Source organism: Aulonocara stuartgranti, assembly GCF_965226115.1.
Source record: "Aulonocara stuartgranti genome assembly, chromosome: 7".
In the NCBI taxonomy this organism is placed as follows: Eukaryota; Metazoa; Chordata; class Actinopteri; order Cichliformes; family Cichlidae; genus Aulonocara; species Aulonocara stuartgranti.
The window spans coordinates 34898424-34918493 of record NC_138945.1 but is presented as its reverse complement, the minus strand read 5'-3'; the positions used below and the strand labels follow the sequence as shown (position 1 = coordinate 34918493).

The following is a 20070-nucleotide window of genomic DNA, read 5'->3' as shown; positions in this document are numbered from 1 at the left end:
TAAGGCCCGGGGCCAGAATCAGGCCGGCAAAAACTCCAATCTGGCCCACTGGAGATCTTTGGAAAATGTGAAGGAGAACATGCATTTTGGACTTTTAACTATATTTTCATAAATTTTACAGCTTGTCCTATTGATGAAGGCCTCAACCATAGGTGTCCATACTACACCAAAGTAATAGACAAACAAATAAACAGTTTTCATTTAAACTAAATAAATACAAATAATAAGAGAGGAAAACAATGTTCCAACATGAGAAGTTCTGTTTTGTATTCATTGTAAACACTCTGTGTTTTCCCCTCTTCTTTTTTTCTCTGTAAACTATATCCACAAATACTCAATAAAAATATTTTGAATGAATACATAAAATAAAATTTTTTGTTAATTAAAAAAACTTTCTGCTTTATAATTAAAGGACAGTATGGGCAATGAGAACCTTTAATTTAACACATTTATTTCTTTCAGTTTAAGCCCAAAGAGTTGTGCTGTAACATTTCTTCCATTAAGCAGAGCAGCGTTTCCTTATCATATAGTAAAACTGAGACGTGCTGTTGATATTGCACTTCTTTATATTGAGATATCGCAGGGATTAAATGTGCAGCTACTGGATTTTCACGGATGGCCCTGATGTAAAATGAATTTGACTTCCCACTCTTAAATTGCAGGAAAAACATATAAGAAACAGTAATGCTGGCACAAATAACAAATAATAATAATTGATACCTCTGTGACCTCCCTGCTGCTGATAGTATTGGATATTAGAATAGAATAGAATAATCCTTTAATTGTCCCACAAGGGGAAATTTGGTTGTAACAGCAGCCAGAAAGACACATATACACATATTGACTGGATACTGACTATACAGAAGCTCTCCCAACTTTAATATCGAGGATAAGGCTTCCTGTTCCATCTAGCTAACGGTCCCTGTTTAGAAAAGCACATCTAATTAAAGCAAAACTATTGCGATGACTGTTGATGGCATTTCATTACAGATGTAGTCACTCATTTGCTCTTCATATGTTTATGTTTACCTGCATGTTACTAAATCGTGCTGCAAATGCAAACCTTGAAGCTTCTGATACTAAAACTGGACCAAAACATGTTTTTGTGGTGAAGTAAACAAGAAAACTGGAACCCTGCAGGTTTTACATTTTCCACTTGTGAGTTAAGACTCACCTGTGTGTATGCCTATCCTGAGTCTCAGCTGGTCGTTGGGTCTGTGTCGGATCTTGAACGTTTTGACCTGCTCTAACAGGGCCAGCGACATCCCGGCGATCTCTCTGGCGTGGAGTTTGCCGTTCCGCACCGGCAGCCCAGACACTACCATGTAGGCGTCACCAATGGTCTCAACCTGAGGGACCAATCACAAGAAGATCAGTTTTAACCTTCGAGTAAATAAGTCAACTAATTATTTCTATGAGCTGCTGTGATGTTTTTACTTTTAACATTATCTGCTTTGATTTTTGCCTATAAAAGTTGGCTGAAAGGGAGATAAAACTGCTTATTTCAGACAGAGGATGAAGGGAGGGGCTACACACATCCTTCTTATGCAAAGCTACTATAATAGACTCCTCACTGATTATCCCGACGTACCTTGTATACATCAAAGTTGTCGATGATTGCATCAAAACACGTGTACAGATCGTTGAGCAGCGTGACAACCTGTAGAGAGAGAAGTTTTCATGATTCTATGTTTTCAGTGCAGCAAGAAAAGATAAGAGGTGGAACTTTTTAGCTCATATCCTGTTTCTCAACCCAAAGCATTATGAGTTAATGAAAAATGTAGAAGTGCACGCTGTAAATCCAGCACTGGGCGCCCTGTTTTCTTTTGTTGAAAGGCTGACAGACTGGGAGACGAGCGCGTCTGTAAAAACCTCAGAGCTGCTCGCATTATTTCTGTCCCTGGACGATTTCCAGGCTTTGAGGCTTACTGAAAAACACAAATACGAGACGATAAATCAAATCCACAGATGGAATATTACAAACGCACAATCTGTCTTAAATTTAGGAAATTGAATTGGCTCGTAATAGTCGAAATGTAGCGGTAATGTCACCGGCTGGCTGTTTATTCAGAGGCCATTATTATTATTTGGGCTTCATATTAGATGTTCGGTTTTTTATTCCTTTTTTTTTTTTTTACAGCTGTTTTCTGAACCTAAAAAAAACAACAAAACCCATTTGAAGCAGGGACATTTGGTCCTGAGTGAACTGTGATGAACCAGGATATAATTTCCGACCTATTTGTTGTCAAGTTCTTGAGTTTTCTAAGTATTAGGTTTTGCTTGGGAAGTGGCCAGGAAGCATCTGCGTGGCAGCTGGATTAAGAGCTCATTGAATTCTCTAAATATTAAGAAAAGGTGCTTCAGTGCTTTGTTTATTACCTCCTTTAGCAGAGGATGCATTAAACAAACCCTTTATGAAAGGAAAGCTCATGCAGTTGCTTCATTCAAAGACACATGAAATGAAATGACTAGTATAATCGACATCATGTAAATTACAGCTATATTTTCTATCTAATGGTAAAACCTGATAATATGAAGATGTGCTCTCTATAAAAAACAAACAAACATATTTTATACAGATTTTATATTTAAATATTTTTTTAAAATTACATCTTATAAAGCTCCGGGCCATGGTAGCCGCAGTCTAATGGTGAATTTATGTCACAGTGCTTGTGTCCACTGTGTAGGTCTACACAGGGAGATTTGAAAACGTGCTTGTGTGCAGTTTCCAAAAATCAGCAGCACATAGCTCGACACTGGATGAGTGTAGGTCAGATGCTAATTGGTTGATAAGCTAAAGAGAACTGAGAAGGGAGCGACAGTGGAAGTTACCACGAAGAGAAAAAAATCGCAAAGATTTTTAAAAAAGCACCTTGAGAAGCACAAATGTATGGAGGGCCAGGGGTGTCAAAATAAATCAACGAAATACATCAATAAATAGTGAATAAAATGTGTAAATAAATGATTAAAATTGGAAATTTATTAAACGTTTTAAAACAAATGAGTTTATAGTGATTTATACATGTAATTATTATTCCCAATTGTAATTAATTCATGACATTTAATTTATTATTTAATTATGTATTAGTTTAATTCACTTTGGCACTTGTGGCCCTCCATACAATGATGATGATGATCTGCAGTGAAAACAACAACAACAACAACAACAACAACAACAACAACAACAACAACAACAACAACAGCAGCAGCAGCAGCAGCAGCAGCACAAACAAGAATCGCCAGGAGAGGTTTTTTGTGATACTGCCCCCTGGTGAAGGCAAACAGCTACAACATGTGGACGACAGTCTGCAAAGCTGTCTGTAGCCTGTGATTAGAAACACTGCAGAACTAATATTAACACAAGTAACAAATAATTTTTTATTCTTTTTTTTTTTTGGGGAGATGGGGTTGCTGCCTTTATTAGATGAGATTAGTGCAGCGAAGAGGAGATGAAATGGGGACAGAGAGAGATTGGGGGAAGTCACGCAGTGACCGGCTTCAGGTCAGCGTCACATTTAGCTTTGCAGCATATGGCTGCCTCCTGGACCTGTAAGCCAAACCAGCATCCAGGAAATAAGGACATTTCTACAGAACGTCACTTTCTCTGCCATTTGGGAATCTGAGCTCCTGCACTGACCCTCTCACAAACTGTAACCCGGTGCACAACAACACCAGAGCATGGCGCTTGCCAGCAGTTGTGACTCATTTTTAATACGAACTGCCAGTAAACAGAGATGTCTGAATCTCCTTCTGTCCAACCATATCCTTCAGGTGTTCCCAAGACATTCCCAAAGCATAATCTCTCAGCTGGCTTGTGTCCTAGCTTTACCCAAGTATAGCCTTACTAAAATCCCTCACCTAGGAGGGGCTCAGGGCCCTCGTCAGATGCTCACGCCATTTCAACTGTCCTCTATGTGAAGGAGTAGTGGCTCCACACTGAGCTCCTCCCAAATAACCAAGATCCTCATTCTATGTATGTGTCATATATGTGTCGTATCTGTTGATCAGGCACTGCAAATTATTTAATCCCAGCACTGTCTGCTGTCACCAGGGAGCAGTGTCACAAACAAGTTGTCTCTGGGCTACTCTTGCTCATGCTGTTGGACCTTTAGCCAGCTGTGGAGAAGACAGAAGTTACAACATCTAAAAAGACCTTCCTTGTAGTAAAGTGAAGCTGAGTGTTACAGAAACCATGATACTAATATCTGACTGCATACCGACTTTGCTGTCGTCGTGGAAGTACAAGCGCAATGTGTGAAATATTGTGGAAAAACCTGAAAACACCCTTTGATTTATGTGTACATATGTCACTGAGTGTGCTAGTGGAGCATCAGAAACAAAACAATGACCCACTCATCACAGTGTTGCTCTTTGCTGTGCTGCTGATCAAAGCTCTGATAATTACAACTTTCAACACTAGGAGTGAAATATTTCTTTTAACATAGTACTCCCGGGTTAATTAGTGCTTTGTTTTGTCTGGAAATGTGTTTGTACTCTACTATCGTATCCATATGTAATTGATTCTATTTCATATTTTACTATTGAGAAGCACTTTGGTGTACCTCTGGTCTTTAAATGTACTATATAAATAAAGTATTGATTGATTACATGATTTAAATTACTGCTTCTCTGTGGCATTTACACTGTAGGAAAACAAACAGCTGCCACTTAAACACCAGATTAATGATTTCTGTGGCCCGACACATATACCTGTAATCCACACACCTTTCAGCTGCATACAGTATATTTATACCATATATAGCTTCATTATAGAGAAAATCTTGTGGTAGGCAAGACAGCTGACTCCTTCATTTTACTGCAGAATCCGCACTGGCTGACTCTGGGTGCAGGTGACATCCATCACATGTCCAAAAAAAGCACTTTGGGTGAATGATGAGCCTCAGGAATAATCTACAGCATTCTGAAAATGGCTGTTTGGGTGCACACAGAGCCGCTATAATTACAGGTCAAGATGAGGTGAAGCGTTTGATTGACAGGGGGATTTTGGCATTGTGTGTGTGTGTGACCTGACAGGATTGGCTCCAGAGCTTAACCAGGGCTGGGGAAAGAAAAAAGTTCCTTTACCTCCGAAGTACATTTTTTCATTAGCAGTAATATAGATGTAATATCTGAAACTACTTCTTCTTTAACCCTTGTTGTCTTCTAAGCAATGCATTTTTTCTTTATATAGAAATTAGGTGTTTGTAAGCAGTTATAAGTATTTATTGTGTAACAGGGAACAGTTTTTCCTTTGGGTATCAAGCAAAGGGGAAAGGAATGTGTATCTGGAGTTCCTCTAGTGGCCACTTGGGGCTGGCTCCCCCCAAAAATTGAATTCCCATAGAGTCTCATGTTGAAATGCCCAACTTTACTATTGCTTAGCAATCTACTATTGACCAAAGCAATCACAGAATGTTTTTCCATTCAGGACTGTATACATCTTCCCCAACTGGTATACCACTTTCCAACTAGTTGGGGAATAATCATTTTTCCCTAGTGACTGGTGGTTGCCAGTAGGTTGCCAACCAGTCTCTAGGATGATGCGCTAACACAGCAGGGGTAAATCCATCATCTATGAGATCCTGTAAAGGGGATGCGGCCACAATTAAAACATCTGTGCTTTCTCTGCTTTCCATGTGAAAAGTCAAGATGTCTGCTTTGGAAAAAAGGTCTACAAGGCCTTTTTTATTCTTTCTTTTTTAGCTTTGTCAAATAACATAACCTTTTCTTCAGCACACTGGAAGAGAAACACATTTTGGTTTTTTCTCAGGGTGATTCCAGTTCACCTGACAGTGTGATATTATCCATTAGCAGACATATCTTCCAGATGAAGTCTAGAAACCACTTTGGTATTAAAGTGAGAGGGAGATATGTGGTGGCATAACGTGACTCAACTCTGAGTCAACGTACTCTACCATCTAACAACTGTACTATTTTCAGTCGCGGCCTATGTGTGGGAACACGCACTATGAGACACACTGTAGATGGAGACCCGGTGAGCACTTTTCATGCATGAGTAGAGAAGGGAGAATTCACTGCAACTGCGATCACGACCACTGATTTCTTAAAAGCTTTAAGATTAGCTTGAAAGTCAGAAAAGTTAACACTTAAATGCTATCAGAAGCAGACAAAACTGAGGTTTGCGATGAGGCATTGATCGGCGTGTACCTGTAGCGGCGTGCTCTCTGCAGACATGGATGTGAAGCCCACGATGTCGCTGAAGTAAATCGTGACGCTGTCGAATGCCTCTGCCTGCACGGTCTCCCCTCTTTTCAGCTGTTCTGCTACAGAGCTGCATAAACAATGACAGAGAGAAAGAGAAAGCAAGAATCAGAAAGGAGGAAGGAAACAAGATGTATATATTTTAATTATGTTAAGTTTTTGAATTAAAATATAATCAAAGATATGTTTCTTTGAATCACAATTACATCAACGCCCCGGAGGCTCAATTATAACCAGATGTCAGTTTATTTTTGCTAATTCTGCTAACGCTAATTTCCTGTTAATCGAATGATACCAAAGCCAAAAAAAGAAGTTTACTCAATTCATACGTGTGGTGAGAAATGAAATGTGTCCTTCCTCTCAGGCCTTTCTCTGACAGTCTGGCTTTGATGGAGGGGGCCAAGAAAAAGCAGATAAGTGGGTGAGAAAGATGGGATTTGTTCCTGTGGTGTTATCCAAATGCCTAAACTCGCTATCACGTCTGATCTGCCGGCTCACTTTAATGAGCGGTTCGCCTGTCAGTTCTCTGTGTTCCCTTTCATCTACAGTGAGATGGCACCGCGGGGAAATGTGTATCCGTTAATAAAATGCAGCACTGGGAGGAATTCGGAGTCTTTAATTAATACAGGGATTTAACACAAATGACAAAGTGTCATTGAGACACCCAATTTGCTGTGTTCGAGTTCACTGGGAGTTTTAAGCTTTTGGCTGTGAGGCTAAAAAGTGAACGCTGTTATTTTTTTCTTCTTTCTTACTGTGGTAAAATTTGATAGAGGAGGTTTTCAGCTTTCCGTTTCTCCTCAAGGTAAGCCTGTGTTCGCTCCTCCACCAGGTTCTCCAGGTTGTTGGCGTACTGCTCCATCCTGGACAGCAGGTTGTTCAGAATACTGGTGCTGCCCTCTCTGTTGAGCACACAAACAAACACACATAACATGAACATAACATTTAATATAGGGCCATCCATTTATTTCCCAATGCTCGTTTGGTTCTGGGTAAGCAGTCCCTTGCCCCTGTCCCCATTTCCAGCTCTTCTAGTGGAACATGGAGGTATTCCCAGGATAACCCAGAGACAAAATCTCTTGAGGATGTCCTGGGTGAGCCGCAACATCTCCTTCCAGCTGGACATGTGCAAAACACCTCACCTATGAGGCGTCAGATGTCCAAACCACCTCATCTGATATCTTTCAATGACTATGTCTCCTAAGCCCAGTCTACTTACAAAGCGATTCCTTCATCATGCATCTTGTTTTGTAGCTAATGACTGGTTAGTAGTGGATATTTCAGCCAGAGGTTGTCTAGGGAAACCTCTAATGTATTTACCACCTCCTCATTTGTCAATTAAGAGTACCAATCACTCTCACTGGTAATTGCTTCAATCACTTCAGTCAACATGGACTTTGCATCACAAGCATTTTTTTCACCCATCATTGCTTTTTGTCACTGGCAATCTACGCCCTGTGGCTGCCACTTCGCTGCTGGTCCCTTCTTGTGTTGATGCCCTTCAGAGAAGGGAAGAAGCAACTGAAGAGGAAGACAGTTTCAGCTGTTGTTGTCCGCTTGCAACCCTGCCAATGAGTCACAACCTTCAGCCTGATTTAGACCTGCGGTGTCTCTTTGAAGAGCCTGTGACATAACCTACGCAAGTGGCTGACGTCGTTGGTGGCGTTTATGATTGTGCTGGTGCATTATGCGTATTGCGTGTGCAATTACCTTGTTGGGTGTGTGGTTTAATGTAGCTACAACCTAGATCTTCTGCTGAAGAATTAATCCACATTTAATGCGGTGGAGGGGTTTGCATGCTCTGATCTCAGGAGTTACACTATATGGAAAACAGTGTTGGGGGACACTCCTTAATCTTTGTATTTATGAGTTTTTACTCTAGTTGCTGCAGCTGTATCAAATCAAGCTCCTAGCATCGAAGTCTGTCTTTACAAACATGTATGAATGAACTAGTTGTTTCATACAGCTCACTGAGTGTAGTACTATAATAGCACGCCAACTCTGCAAAAAGTCAGCTCTTGGAATTTCTTCCTTCGACGATATCCCACAATCAACTGTGTTTAGCAGCCATAACAACTCAACCACAAAGTCTCAGGGGGGTAAAATCTAGGGTAAGGTCTCAAGGGAATAACCGTTGGGGTGGCAGAGTAAATACAAGTAAACAATTCTCTGCTAAAACAGTGACTGCAGAGATCCAAATCTGTTCTGGCATTAACATCAGCACAAAAAGTGTGAGCCAGGAGCTTCATGGCATGGGTTTCCATGGCAGGCCAGCTCCTTCTGGTAGGGTTTCCAAGGTAATCTGGTCCTAAGTGAGGAGCCAGACCTCTACAATGACTGCAGCATGGAATTCAGAAACCTCGCCTGGATCTGATGAGATACCAGTGCTTCACCCTGGAGTCGGACCTGAGGGGCTGGCCACCTGAACATGTCCCTAGTGCTCTATTTTCTAGACTTTGTTTTTTTTCTTTTGGACTTTTCAATCAGAGGTTAAGCTTACACCACAGTGCAGTGAATACAAGTGGAAAATACAAGAAAATCAAAGCCTATAATGTAAAAATTAATAGAAATAGAGGGCAGAAACATTTTTAGCACTAGCATATAAACATATTACTGGGGTCTTGTTTTACTGAAGGAATTACTGAACTATGTTTAGCAGTTTCACACTGTTTATGCTGAGACTTCACAGATTAAATGGCACTAAATGTAAACAACACAAAAACTATAATTCAGAGGTCTTATTTGGAGTATTTGAGTAGCTCTCCCTCCTCAAACATGACCACCACTGTTAAACAGGTAAGACACAATAAAAGCACTGCAGCAGTCATTATTTTATATGTTATTTTCAGCATACAGCACACATACAGCTGTTGTTCCCTTCTAAAGGTTTAACGGCAGGTCTCCATTTCCTTGTTACCGCTGCAATCATGGCCCTTCACATTTATTTTATAATTATAAAAATCATGTATTGTATAATGTGTGGTTTTTTTTTTTCTTTTTTTCTCTTGAGATTTTTACATTCATATGCTTACGCACACACACATACACACAAGCATGCTGGTACACGCATTTACTCCGACGGAGCAAGAAGGTGAGTCAGCCACACCACCATGGCGGCTAAAAGCATCAATGTCTGGCATCCTGCCACGTGTCTGCTGGGTCAAGGATCCTACACACACCCACATGTTTAAGTTTAAAGTACAAAACATCAGAGGGAGACATGAAAGACTGATGAGTATCAATGCACTGAATGCAATCACACAGGCCAACCACTGTTTACTGCAGCGCGCATCACAAACATCCATATTTTTCCCACCATTCATCCAAAACTAACAGTAATGCTGGAAGCTGAGAAGAGAAGGGACAATTCAGTTTGGTACAAGGTTTTTAATTTTTTTTTAAAAATGAATATATCAAATGTTTGGCACGAGCAGGGAGCAAAATTAAATTTCACCTTAGTATGAAGACGTCTGTTTCCATCTGCAGTCATTTACATTTGATGGTGTAGTCTTTTCTGGCAAGTCGCGCTCGATCACATGGAAACCCCAAGATCCTGAGTTCTTGTGACATTATCAAGTTTTAGTTCCTGTTTTGATTTTAGTGCTCCCTTCTTAGTTTGGTAGAAGCTTTTCTTTTTGTATCACCTGCACCTTAACTTCCTGCCTTTGTCTTCACAATCATTCCTGGACTCCATCACAGGCCACTTAACTTTCTCTGGCATGCACTAATTCTGAAGCTCCATAAAGTGCCTGTGCCCCATACACCACATGTTTGTCTTTAATCTTTTTTCATTTATTTTTTATTTTATATCATTAGCGGAAACAGAGTTGGTGGAATATCATTACAGCATTAGAAAACTCATTTTCTCTATTTTTTCCTGACCGAGAACCACTGGGTTTGTTTGTTTTATAGGTTTGTAATGGGTTGGTCTTAGTTTCCCTGTGTTTGGGTCCTGATTTCTTTATTTTGAGGCTGGATTATTATGGGCTTGTCTTTGGTACTGATGAGTTTTATTCTTCCTTTGCCTTTGATTTGTGTTTGAATGCTGTCCTTGTTTTCTTTGAAAGCTGATAAGGGTTTTTTGTCACCGCATTAGCTGACTACCAAAATAAAACAAGAACCATCTCCTCTACTTTATACTTTATTTCCTCCCCCACTTCATTGTTTTAACTGTCTACACCTGTGTCTTATTTTGGCCCGGCTGTTTCCACTTGTGTATAAATATTCTATATTTGTGTATATGTATAAATAAGCCTGTAATTTGAGGCTGTCACTATCTCAGATTTTCTCTACATGATTACAATAATTCACTTTAATGATATTATAGGTCCAACGTTTAATACAAGACATCTAATAATGTCTTGTCTCCTATTGAAAATTTTAAAAGCACTATCAGTAAACTGTGTTTGTCTCTAATTTACGGAGAACACGACTTTCAGCTGCTCCGTTATTCACACAGAGTAGTTAGCACGGGTAGCTACACATTTGAGTTTTTATGCCAGATGCCCTTTCTGATTCAACCCCAAAGGGACTTGTGTCATCTCAGGATCGAACCGCTCTATTTTGTAAATGAATGAAACTGACAATAAGAGTTAAGACAGATGTACAGAGTCTCCATCCACATGCAAATGCATTGAAATGTTAAAATGTTTCTCTGATTCTGATTTTGTGTTATTAACAATAGATCTTATTTTTAAATATCAGAGTTATATCGACATTCTTGGAACTGAAATTTCACATTTGTGCAAAGCTTTATGGATGCATTTAAGGCTGTAACTTAGCTTCTTTTTTTTAAACAAAGCCCTCAGTTATTAAGGTATCTGCCATCTGGTAGTCTAGCCTTGATGAGCTCTGCGCAGCAGCTACAGGTGCTCCCTCACAAACTTGCTGGTAATGATAAAACATTTAGCCTGCATCTTTTATACAAAGGATGAGAGATGTGTCTGCTTCCTGCTTGTCATTTTTTGAAATTCCTTTTTCAGACCTCCACCTTTCCTTTGACTGTCCAGTGACGCTGGGGAATTGTCTTCCATTTCATGCAGATAAGCAGTTACATACTACGTGCCTTACTGAGATAGAGAGAGGCAGGCTCCATCTGTGTGCGTCTCTGGAGAGTGTAAGGACGCTGTGGTAAGAGCAGACAGTCTAGTCAAAGAGTCACACCTGATGCATGGATCTGGAGATTTGTCAGCTCGATCCTGCTGCTGAAACTAACACCAGGCCAAAATGTCCCTCGAGACCACCGCAAAATATCCATATCCACTGCCTGTGTCTTCTTCTCTCTGAGTTCCCTCCTTTGAGATTTTCTACACATGACCTCCCCAACTATTTCTATATGATTTTTTGATTAAATATCCTGTTCTTGTTGTAAAAACTAAAATTTTAATAATTTAGAGGTCTGGCATGTTTGATATATAAACGTTTCCCTTTCTTTGTGACCTTTTCAAATATACAGCAAAAACAAATCGCAGCAGAACTGTTCCAGTGTAGCGCCAGCCTTTCAGCAAATACAGTTTCTGGGTGTTACAGAGCCTTAACTGACCATTGCCTACACCTGATTGGATAAAGGGGTGCCTGAGGTTGGCTTGGTGGAGATGCCACTTCTCGCCTTTATTCTCTCTGGGCTCTCTGGGCTGTCATTTTAATCTGAGATTCTCGAGTGGTTTAAAGTGGAAGCAATGTTTCTAAAAGTCTCGTATCCGTCTCCACTTTATGTTGCAGCTTTTGAGCCGAGTCGTAACCATAAAAGTTCAAAGTGGAAGTAAATGTCACGTCACTTTGCTTCCTGTTTTACTTCTTCTATTCCTGTCATTCAGGAGGAGATTGCAGTGACTCCTCCTTAAGCACTGGTATAAATAGTGAGAGAGCTGTGATGATGACAGATTCAGTGCATGTGATAACCATAAACAAGGCTTGAAACTTGCCATTCAGCATCTGGCGCAATCGGCTCCAGCATCAGTGTCAGAACCGCCGTATTCCTGAGGTCTGGGTTGTCTGTTTGTGCTCTGTATGTTTACTTTTCGGTCCTTATGCTCCTTGTGGATTCCTTTTGTCTCATGAACTTCCTGGATCTTATGTTTGGTATCACCATGTTTTTTAAATGCACATGGAGATTAAATACAACAAGCATTTCTTTTCTTAAAACAAATGTCAATAGTTGCACAATCTTGGCTCTAGCACATTGTCTCTGAGTGCTTTTTTGTTTGCAAAGAGGCTAAACATTCTTCAGGAAGTAACATTTTGGCTGAAAATGTGTGGCTACATTAGGGTTTGTGTGTGTGTGGGCAGTGTCAACAAAAGACACAGACCTGGTGGGAAACAGCGAGAGACTCGACGTGCACGGTATCGGGAATCAATGAACAGCAGAGTGAAAAGTGGGATAAAACGAACAATTTACTGCTGAACGCCCCTGTTTTTACTACACCCTTCGGCTCTCCCCCTAACACACACACAGACTAAATATACCAGCTCATCCATCACGTCATGTCAACAACATACATTTACCTAATGAAAATAACCAGCAAACAGTGCATTAGCGTACGAGCCTCAGAGGTGAAGGGCGTCATACACGTGAGGAGGGAATTAGCTTTCAGCTGTCAAGCGCATCACTGAGTGCTTCTATGGCTATCAGTCATACAGACCCGTCTACTCCAGGCCACTTCAAATGGAAAGCTATACATCACCGGGCCCATCCTGTGCTGAATTACACTGCTAACGGAGGAAAGGTCAAACTGAGAGGAAAAACACACAACAGCCATACAGAAGTTTGTGGAATCAGACCCTAAACAGCTGTTTTTAGAGCATACAGATTCCATACTCATTCCATAATCCACGCTTATTTATGGCTCTATATTTTTATTCTTCGACTCCTTATTTATCTTATGCTGGGCAGTAGTGCAGCTAATGTCATCTTTAAATCAACTTTCTTCTAATTGGATGCCCCTCATTAACAGCATGTAGGTGGAGCTTCTGTGATTGCAGAGTACCTGGGAGGACCTTTGAAGGATACCACGTCTTTCTGACATCACACAAAGCCAGAAATAGAAAAACCTGTTTGAAATTCTTAAAATTCGGCAAAGTGAGCAAGACTGCAGTGATACCTAATCGAGAACTGTTCCACATATTTCCACTGAAGAAATAGAGAGGTGAAACTGTTGAGCTTGTAAGACAATTAGGTCCCAATTTTGTCCGTTTTGGAAAATTAACTGCCATACCTTTGTGTTTTCTCCAAGTTTTCCTCTGCCAGCAGTTACTGATGTTGAAGAAAAACCCAGACAAAGGAAAGGAGAGCTTAAGGATTTTTCTTTTCCATAAAGAGAATTCAACTGCACGCCCACTGCATGCTGCGACTGACGCCCTCTGTTAAAGCGAATGAAAGGCCGTGAAAATGATTACTTTGGCTATTGATTACAGGGCAGCAGTCCCCCTATCGAGCAGTAAACCTTCCCACCTTCACTCAATATCACAAAGTGAATTAAAGAAAGTAAAAACGATAACCGTAAAGTCTATGTTAAGTACACATCTGTCAAAGGGGTAGCCACAGGTGAAAATCAGCACTCGCCTGTAAATCAGTTTCTTTCCTGCTGCACGGAGCGACGCTAGCTACCACACACCATGAGCTGCAGAAAGCAACGAGCTGCCTCTCAGAGCAATGAACCATGACCTGTGCTTTGATCTTTATGCCACAAGTTACAGGACGGGAAGATCGAGTGCAGTTGGCAGGCAAAACATTACAACCCCCTGACAGCTCTGCAGTCATGCAGGAGCTGTGTTTAATCTGCTGAATCCTGATTTTTTTACTCCTTTAACACAGCACACTTTCTTACTGTATGAAATATTATCCTCACAGTGTTGCTTTGTTCACATTTTTTGACTTAGTGAAATATTAATATGCCCAGCAGCCTGTTAGGCCTAAGTTGACACTAACATCTGTAACTTTATTTTTTTATACCAGCCATTCCTATTTCTTTTTATTTTTAATTCTATAATTCAACTGAAATATCGTGTTAAGCTTGTTTCTGTTAACCATTTGCCACACACAGAAAGAGTTGGAAAACACTATAACCAAGTTAAAAAAAATTGAATAACAAATCGGGGGGAAATTATGAATGACTAGTTTTCCCTGATTAGCTGCACTCATGTCCACTAATTAAGGCAGGCTACATCATTCATCAGTGTGAACAAGCTTACATTTGATTCAGTGAATTCTTGAAGGTAAACGGTGTGTTTAAAAACTCCCAAATCCCAAATATTGGTTTTCTATCTACAGTGTTTTATGGTTTCATGTAATTAAACAAGCCACATTTTCATTAGAGTACCGTGTGTTTGGTGGTGTCACCTCACAGCAAGGACCCAAAGTGTGCCAGGAAAAAAATCTTTAAACAATTACACCACAACCAGCCCCCTTTCCAGTTCTTAGCTGACAGGAGTGACACTCAGTGTGGTCTTCTGCTGCTACATTCTGTGTTCATAGATGCTCTTCTGCAAACTTTGGTAGCAACAAGCGGTTATTTGAGATACTGTTGCAGATGGCAATTGACCTCTGACCTCAACAAGGCAGTTTCGCCCTGAGAAATGGTGGTTTTTTCTTTTCTCATTCCTGTGCTTTAATGGCTTGCACAGTCACAAGATCTTAATCCAACAGTGCACCTTTGGGATGTGGTGAAACAGGAGATGTTGAATCTATTGCCATAGAGCAGGGTGTCAAACTCCAGACCTCAAGGGCCGGTGTCCTGCAGGTTTTAGATCTCACCCTGGGTCAACACACCTGAATCAAAGGATTAGTTCATTACCAGGCCTCTGAAGAACTTCCAAACATGTTGAGGAGGTAATTTATCCATTTAAATCAGCTGTGTTGGATCAAGGACACATCTAAAACCTGCAGGACACCGGCCCTCGAGGAGTTGGAGTCACCTGTGCCATAGAGAATTAAGGTAGTTCTGAATGCCAAAGAGGGTCATTTCACACCATTTAAAATTCCCAAAGGTTTCCAAAAAACACCAAATAAGGTGCAAAACTGTTAGAAAATATGTTTAAATCTGCTGGCTTTTAAATTTAGGTGAATGGGCCCAATATTTGCTTCCGCTTTCCCAAAGTTAAAATAAATCTACTTCTTTCTCATGTTTCTCCTTTTTATCTCTGTGCTCATTTTAAGCAACAACAGGTGTTGGCTCCTTTTCATTCATTCATATATCGAGAATAAATGGACACACTCAGTCACTCAAATACTAAAAAAAATAACTCATGATGAATTCAGTGCAATTAGGGAGCGATTACGAACAGTTAGTGGGTCGTTCAGTCACTGCCAGACAAATCTGATCAAATCACTCCCACACAATCCAGACGAGGCTCATTTGTCACTTATATTGTTGCTTTTTTGCAGCTTCTTTGGTCAAATATGCAGATTTTCATCCTAGACGTATTGCACTTGGCTGAAACCACCTCAGTGCAAGCTGGCCGTGATGGATTGATGACATTGGATGTGCTTTAGTGTCACTTCACTTGATATAATCTCACAGAGCTGCCCTGCTCAGGAGAAAACATACGCTTCCTGCTTCGATATGAAACTCAGACCCCAAATAAGCACGAGAATGATTCATTGGAATATCGAAAACAATACTAGAAACATGGATTCACTCCCTCCCCCTTTCTTACACAAACACACACTCTCACTGATACATAAGCACTTCCTGTCGAGTGCAGTGTGTCATGAATTACAAACAGCTTTTTATCTGAAATTGTCTCAGCTGTTTCCAGAACATGACTCTTTGTCCTGTTTGCCTTTTTGAATCTCTTAAACCTATCAGTTCTCCTGGCAGGGACTCTCAGCACGAAGCTCACTTGTTGGGCTTGGCAGGGAAGACGCTGATAGCCAGGGAAGACACGACCAGCGTCACATTCAATTTGTCCAATTATACTGACTCCGATAAACAGGACTGACGTGTAGAAAAGGTTGAATTTGTGAAGAGGGCTTCCAGCTCCTACTGTTTCGGTGTAATTTTATTATGCTGTGAAAGGTCAGTTTTCCCAATTACTGAAAAATATTTTCTCATTTTCCCCTTGTAGTATGAAGCAATGCAGACAGCTTTGGCTTTGTTCACTCAAATATCTGACTTTTGAGTTTTTCTGCACTGGGGATGAACTGACCCTGCAAGCATTGTTTTCTATGCTGTATCTGGTCAGACATTAATATCCTTGAAAATGAAAACAGCTAAAAAGACTTAAATTCACATTTATCCACAGTTTTACAGTCTGATTGAAATAGGTTTTTTAATTATTATTATTGTGTTTTTGTTATTCTGCATGTCATAGTTCTGGAGTTGTTGAAAAAAGAAAATTAATTAAAATTCAGAGAAAAAGTTTTGAATTTTCTAGACTAAAATAAAAAAAAATGTACAAGAAAAACAATGACCAAAAACTTTATGAAATTTTTTTTTGCAAAAATTTGACAGTTTTTGTTTTCAGAAACTTACAGAAGCATACATTTGACTATTTTTTCTTCATAATTTCGAGGGGTTTTTTCTTGTTAATTCGCCCTTCTCGCTGTAATTCTGCTATTTTTCCCTCATAAATTAACCATTTTATTTGCTGTAAATTTGCCTTTTTTTTCTTTTTAACTTTTTTCTTGGAAATGTATTTTTTTCTCCATTCTTTTCTCATAAATTTGGTATTTTATTGCTTGTACATTAGTGATTTTTACTTGTTAATTAGACGATTTTTCTCATGTTTTATTTTAATTTTTTGTTTGTCTTTTTTTCCTGTGTCTTGTTTTGCCTTATTTTTTATTCCGTTCTGTCCTGTTGGCTTTACCTGTTTTTGTTTTTTTTTCTTCTACCTGTGTCTCGTCCTCAGTCACTCCTGTGTGCACTCCTGTGTGCACTCTGTGCTTCACTCTTCAGTTCCTCATACTTCTTATCCCCCTGGTTTTGGATCCTTGTTTAGTTTTTCTACCCTGTGCCTTTGTGTCCTAACTCCTGCCACATTACATTTGGCTTAAAAGAAAAAGGTTAGTAGACATCTAGATCATACTTAGCTGCTTCAAATATGCAAAGGCATGTATCTGCAATTGAGCTGGCTGTGAAATAGGTGTGAACAGACTGCCATAGGGTGGGACTCACTTGTTGAGTTTTGCCATGTAGATCTTGATGTGGCTGAAGTCCGGCCTCTCTGCAGGGTCCTCGGCCCAGCAGCCCTCCATCAGGATGGTCAGCTCCTCTGAATGGTATCTATTGTCTGTGGTTGGCCGAAAGTATGGCTTCTGACCGTTCCTCACCTTCTGAACAATTTCTGGAGACGAGAAGACAAAGTGTGAAACTCAGCAGGTTATTATAATAGTCAGGACACAATTGAACAGCTGAAAACCAACAGAGACAGATACAGTGACAAATATTTGCCTCCTGATTTTATAGTTTTTTGCATATTAGTCACATTCACATGATCATCAATTAACTGTGATTAACCACATTTTTTAGAGAGCTGAGTTCAATTTCAGCCACACCCGCTGAATCAAGAAATCAGTTGAATAGAACCTGACTGACAAAGTGAAGTAGAGTAAAAGATCTCAAAAAGCAACACATCATCCCACAATCCAAGAAAACAGATGAGATGAGAAACAAAATGACATCTATCAGTCTGGACAGGGTTACAAAGCAGTTTCTTTGGGAACAGTGGTGAACTTTCCCAAGAGAAGCCTACTAAAATTACTACAGGATTACTACAAGAGGCCACTGATGACTCATCCAGTAGGTCACTAAAGAACCCAGAACAACAGCGAAAGAACTGCAGACCTCACTTGCCTCAGTTAAGGTCTGAGTTCATTATTCAACGATAAAAAAGTAACTGGGCAAAAGTCACATCCATGGGAGATGCAGAAACTAACACAGCATTTCATACAAAGAACATCATACCAAGTGTCAGACATGACTGTGGTGGTGTGACGGTCTGGGGCTGCTTTGTTGCTTCAGGATGACTTGCTGTAATTGATGGAACCATGAAATCTGCTCTCTACCACAGAATCCTGAAGATGAATGTCCAGCCATTAGTTCATGCCCTGCACTGATGGCCAGAGACAGAAGCACTTCGGATATGCAGCAGGACAATGATCTGAAACGCAGCTGCAAATCCACTGCTGAATGGCTCAAAAAGAAATAAAGGTTTCGGAGTGGCCTAATCAAAGTCTGGACTTAAATCAGATTGAGATGCTTTGGCATGCCTTTAAACAAGGTAGATAACCTCCAAGTGTGGCCGAATAAAAACAATTCTGCAAAGAAGAGAGGGACGAAATTCCTCCACAGGAATTTGAAAGACTGACTGTCAGTTATCACAAACAGTTGACTGGAGTTCTTGCTGCAAGTGGTGGACCAACCAGTTGTCAGTTAAGTGGAAAAATGTTTCCCTTGTTAAAGAAAATCATCTTTTAAAAACTGCATTTTGTATTTACTCAGGTTATCTTTGTCTAATTTTGTTTGTTTTATCTTAAACATTTAAATGTAAGAAACATACAAATATTACTGGTGGCTCCCAGTGCTACCCCTCAGCCTCCTGGTAGACACACCAATAGTCTCAATTTCAAAATCTTACATTGCCTTGTTGTCAAGTTATCACATTCACAAGATTTTCAGAAAATGTACTTACTTGAGGTCAAAGTCACTGAGATTCAAACTCATCGAAGTAGCTACACCTATGGTGTCAGTTTGAAGCTCCTATGTCACCTCATTCTTGACTTATCGCATACATAAACGTATGCCTTCATGTCGCCCACCCAGTGGGGTGGCAACATTACCCAAGAAACTAAGAAATCAGGAACGAGGCAAACACTTTTTCATAGCACTGTACACCATCTCAACAAGGAGCATAAAGTGCAGCATTTTTTGGCAGCAAGTGAAATTTAATAAGCTTTCCTCAAGGTCTTATTACAATATCAGCAGAAAAATCCCTGAGTCCAAATTTGGTAATCGGTATTAAATGTTTTTATAAGTTGTAAGATCTAAGTCATCATCAATAATGAGAAGTAGACTCTTCTGAGAAACGTGGGTTGTCATCATCTGTTCTCTGAGACATAACTGGTGTGTTGGATATTGTTATCTTTGGGCAGACCCAGGATATTTCTTCCTCTTTCCAGTTTCTCTGAAGTATTTCTCAAATTTATCTTACTTCCTAATCTTGTGAAAGTCTATAGGTCATCTCAGAAATGTGTTATTAATGCTTACAACAACAAGTGATGTGATGTCACTTTGAGGACATCAGTTAGCAATGATAGGATATACTCAAATGATTAAATGATTGAGAAGGAATTCATGACAAAAAAGACATTACTTCATTTCACTGCTGCTCACCCAGGAGGGTCCTCTCATGTTCTTTTAATAAAATAATTGGTCACACTGCCAGTCTGGTAACTGGGGACTGTGTGGACCCCAACACTGTGCTCTTTATTTATTAATGAAATTAATAAATAAAGCAGCTAGATCTTTGGAAACAACGCTCAGCTTTGGTCGCAGTGCAAAGAAACATCATTTATCAAAACAGCGCACTGTCCAAAAAATAATTTATTACTTTGTAAAAGCTAAACTAAACTGCCTCGCTAGCTTCACACCACAAAAACACCCTGACTGATGACTTTGTGTTCAAAGGTGTATATTTCATAGTGTTGGTAATATTTTTTCCGCCACATGTGAACTCTACTTAAAGCTCAATGCACTGTATATTGATAACAGTTTTCTACAGTTTTAACTGAACTTGACTCTCATAATGTTTCAGATTTATCCGGAGGAGAAAATGAGAAGGACTCATTTTCCTCCTTTCCAGTTCTAGAATTTTCATTCTTGGACCCTGCTAGAGTAGCTTCACATC

At 39.9% G+C, this 20070-nt stretch overlaps 2 protein-coding genes across 2 annotated transcripts in view; one reads left to right on the top strand and one right to left on the bottom strand.

The window, feature by feature from the left end:
* The window catches only part of npr2 (natriuretic peptide receptor 2), an 86351-nt gene that overhangs the window by 7984 nt on the left and 58297 nt on the right, over window positions 1-20070 (bottom strand). The window contains exons 15-19 of the mRNA XM_082542062.1: window positions 17340-17508; window positions 6978-7124; window positions 6169-6292; window positions 1592-1660; window positions 1175-1349 (exon numbers count right to left, since the gene is read on the bottom strand). Coding sequence (XP_082398188.1) covers window positions 1175-1349; window positions 1592-1660; window positions 6169-6292; window positions 6978-7124; window positions 17340-17508 — 684 coding nt within the window. The remainder of the gene's footprint in view (window positions 1-1174; window positions 1350-1591; window positions 1661-6168; window positions 6293-6977; window positions 7125-17339; window positions 17509-20070) is intronic.
* The window catches only part of spag8 (sperm associated antigen 8), an 88771-nt gene that overhangs the window by 21597 nt on the left and 47104 nt on the right, over window positions 1-20070 (top strand). The gene's annotated exons all lie outside the window — the stretch shown is intronic.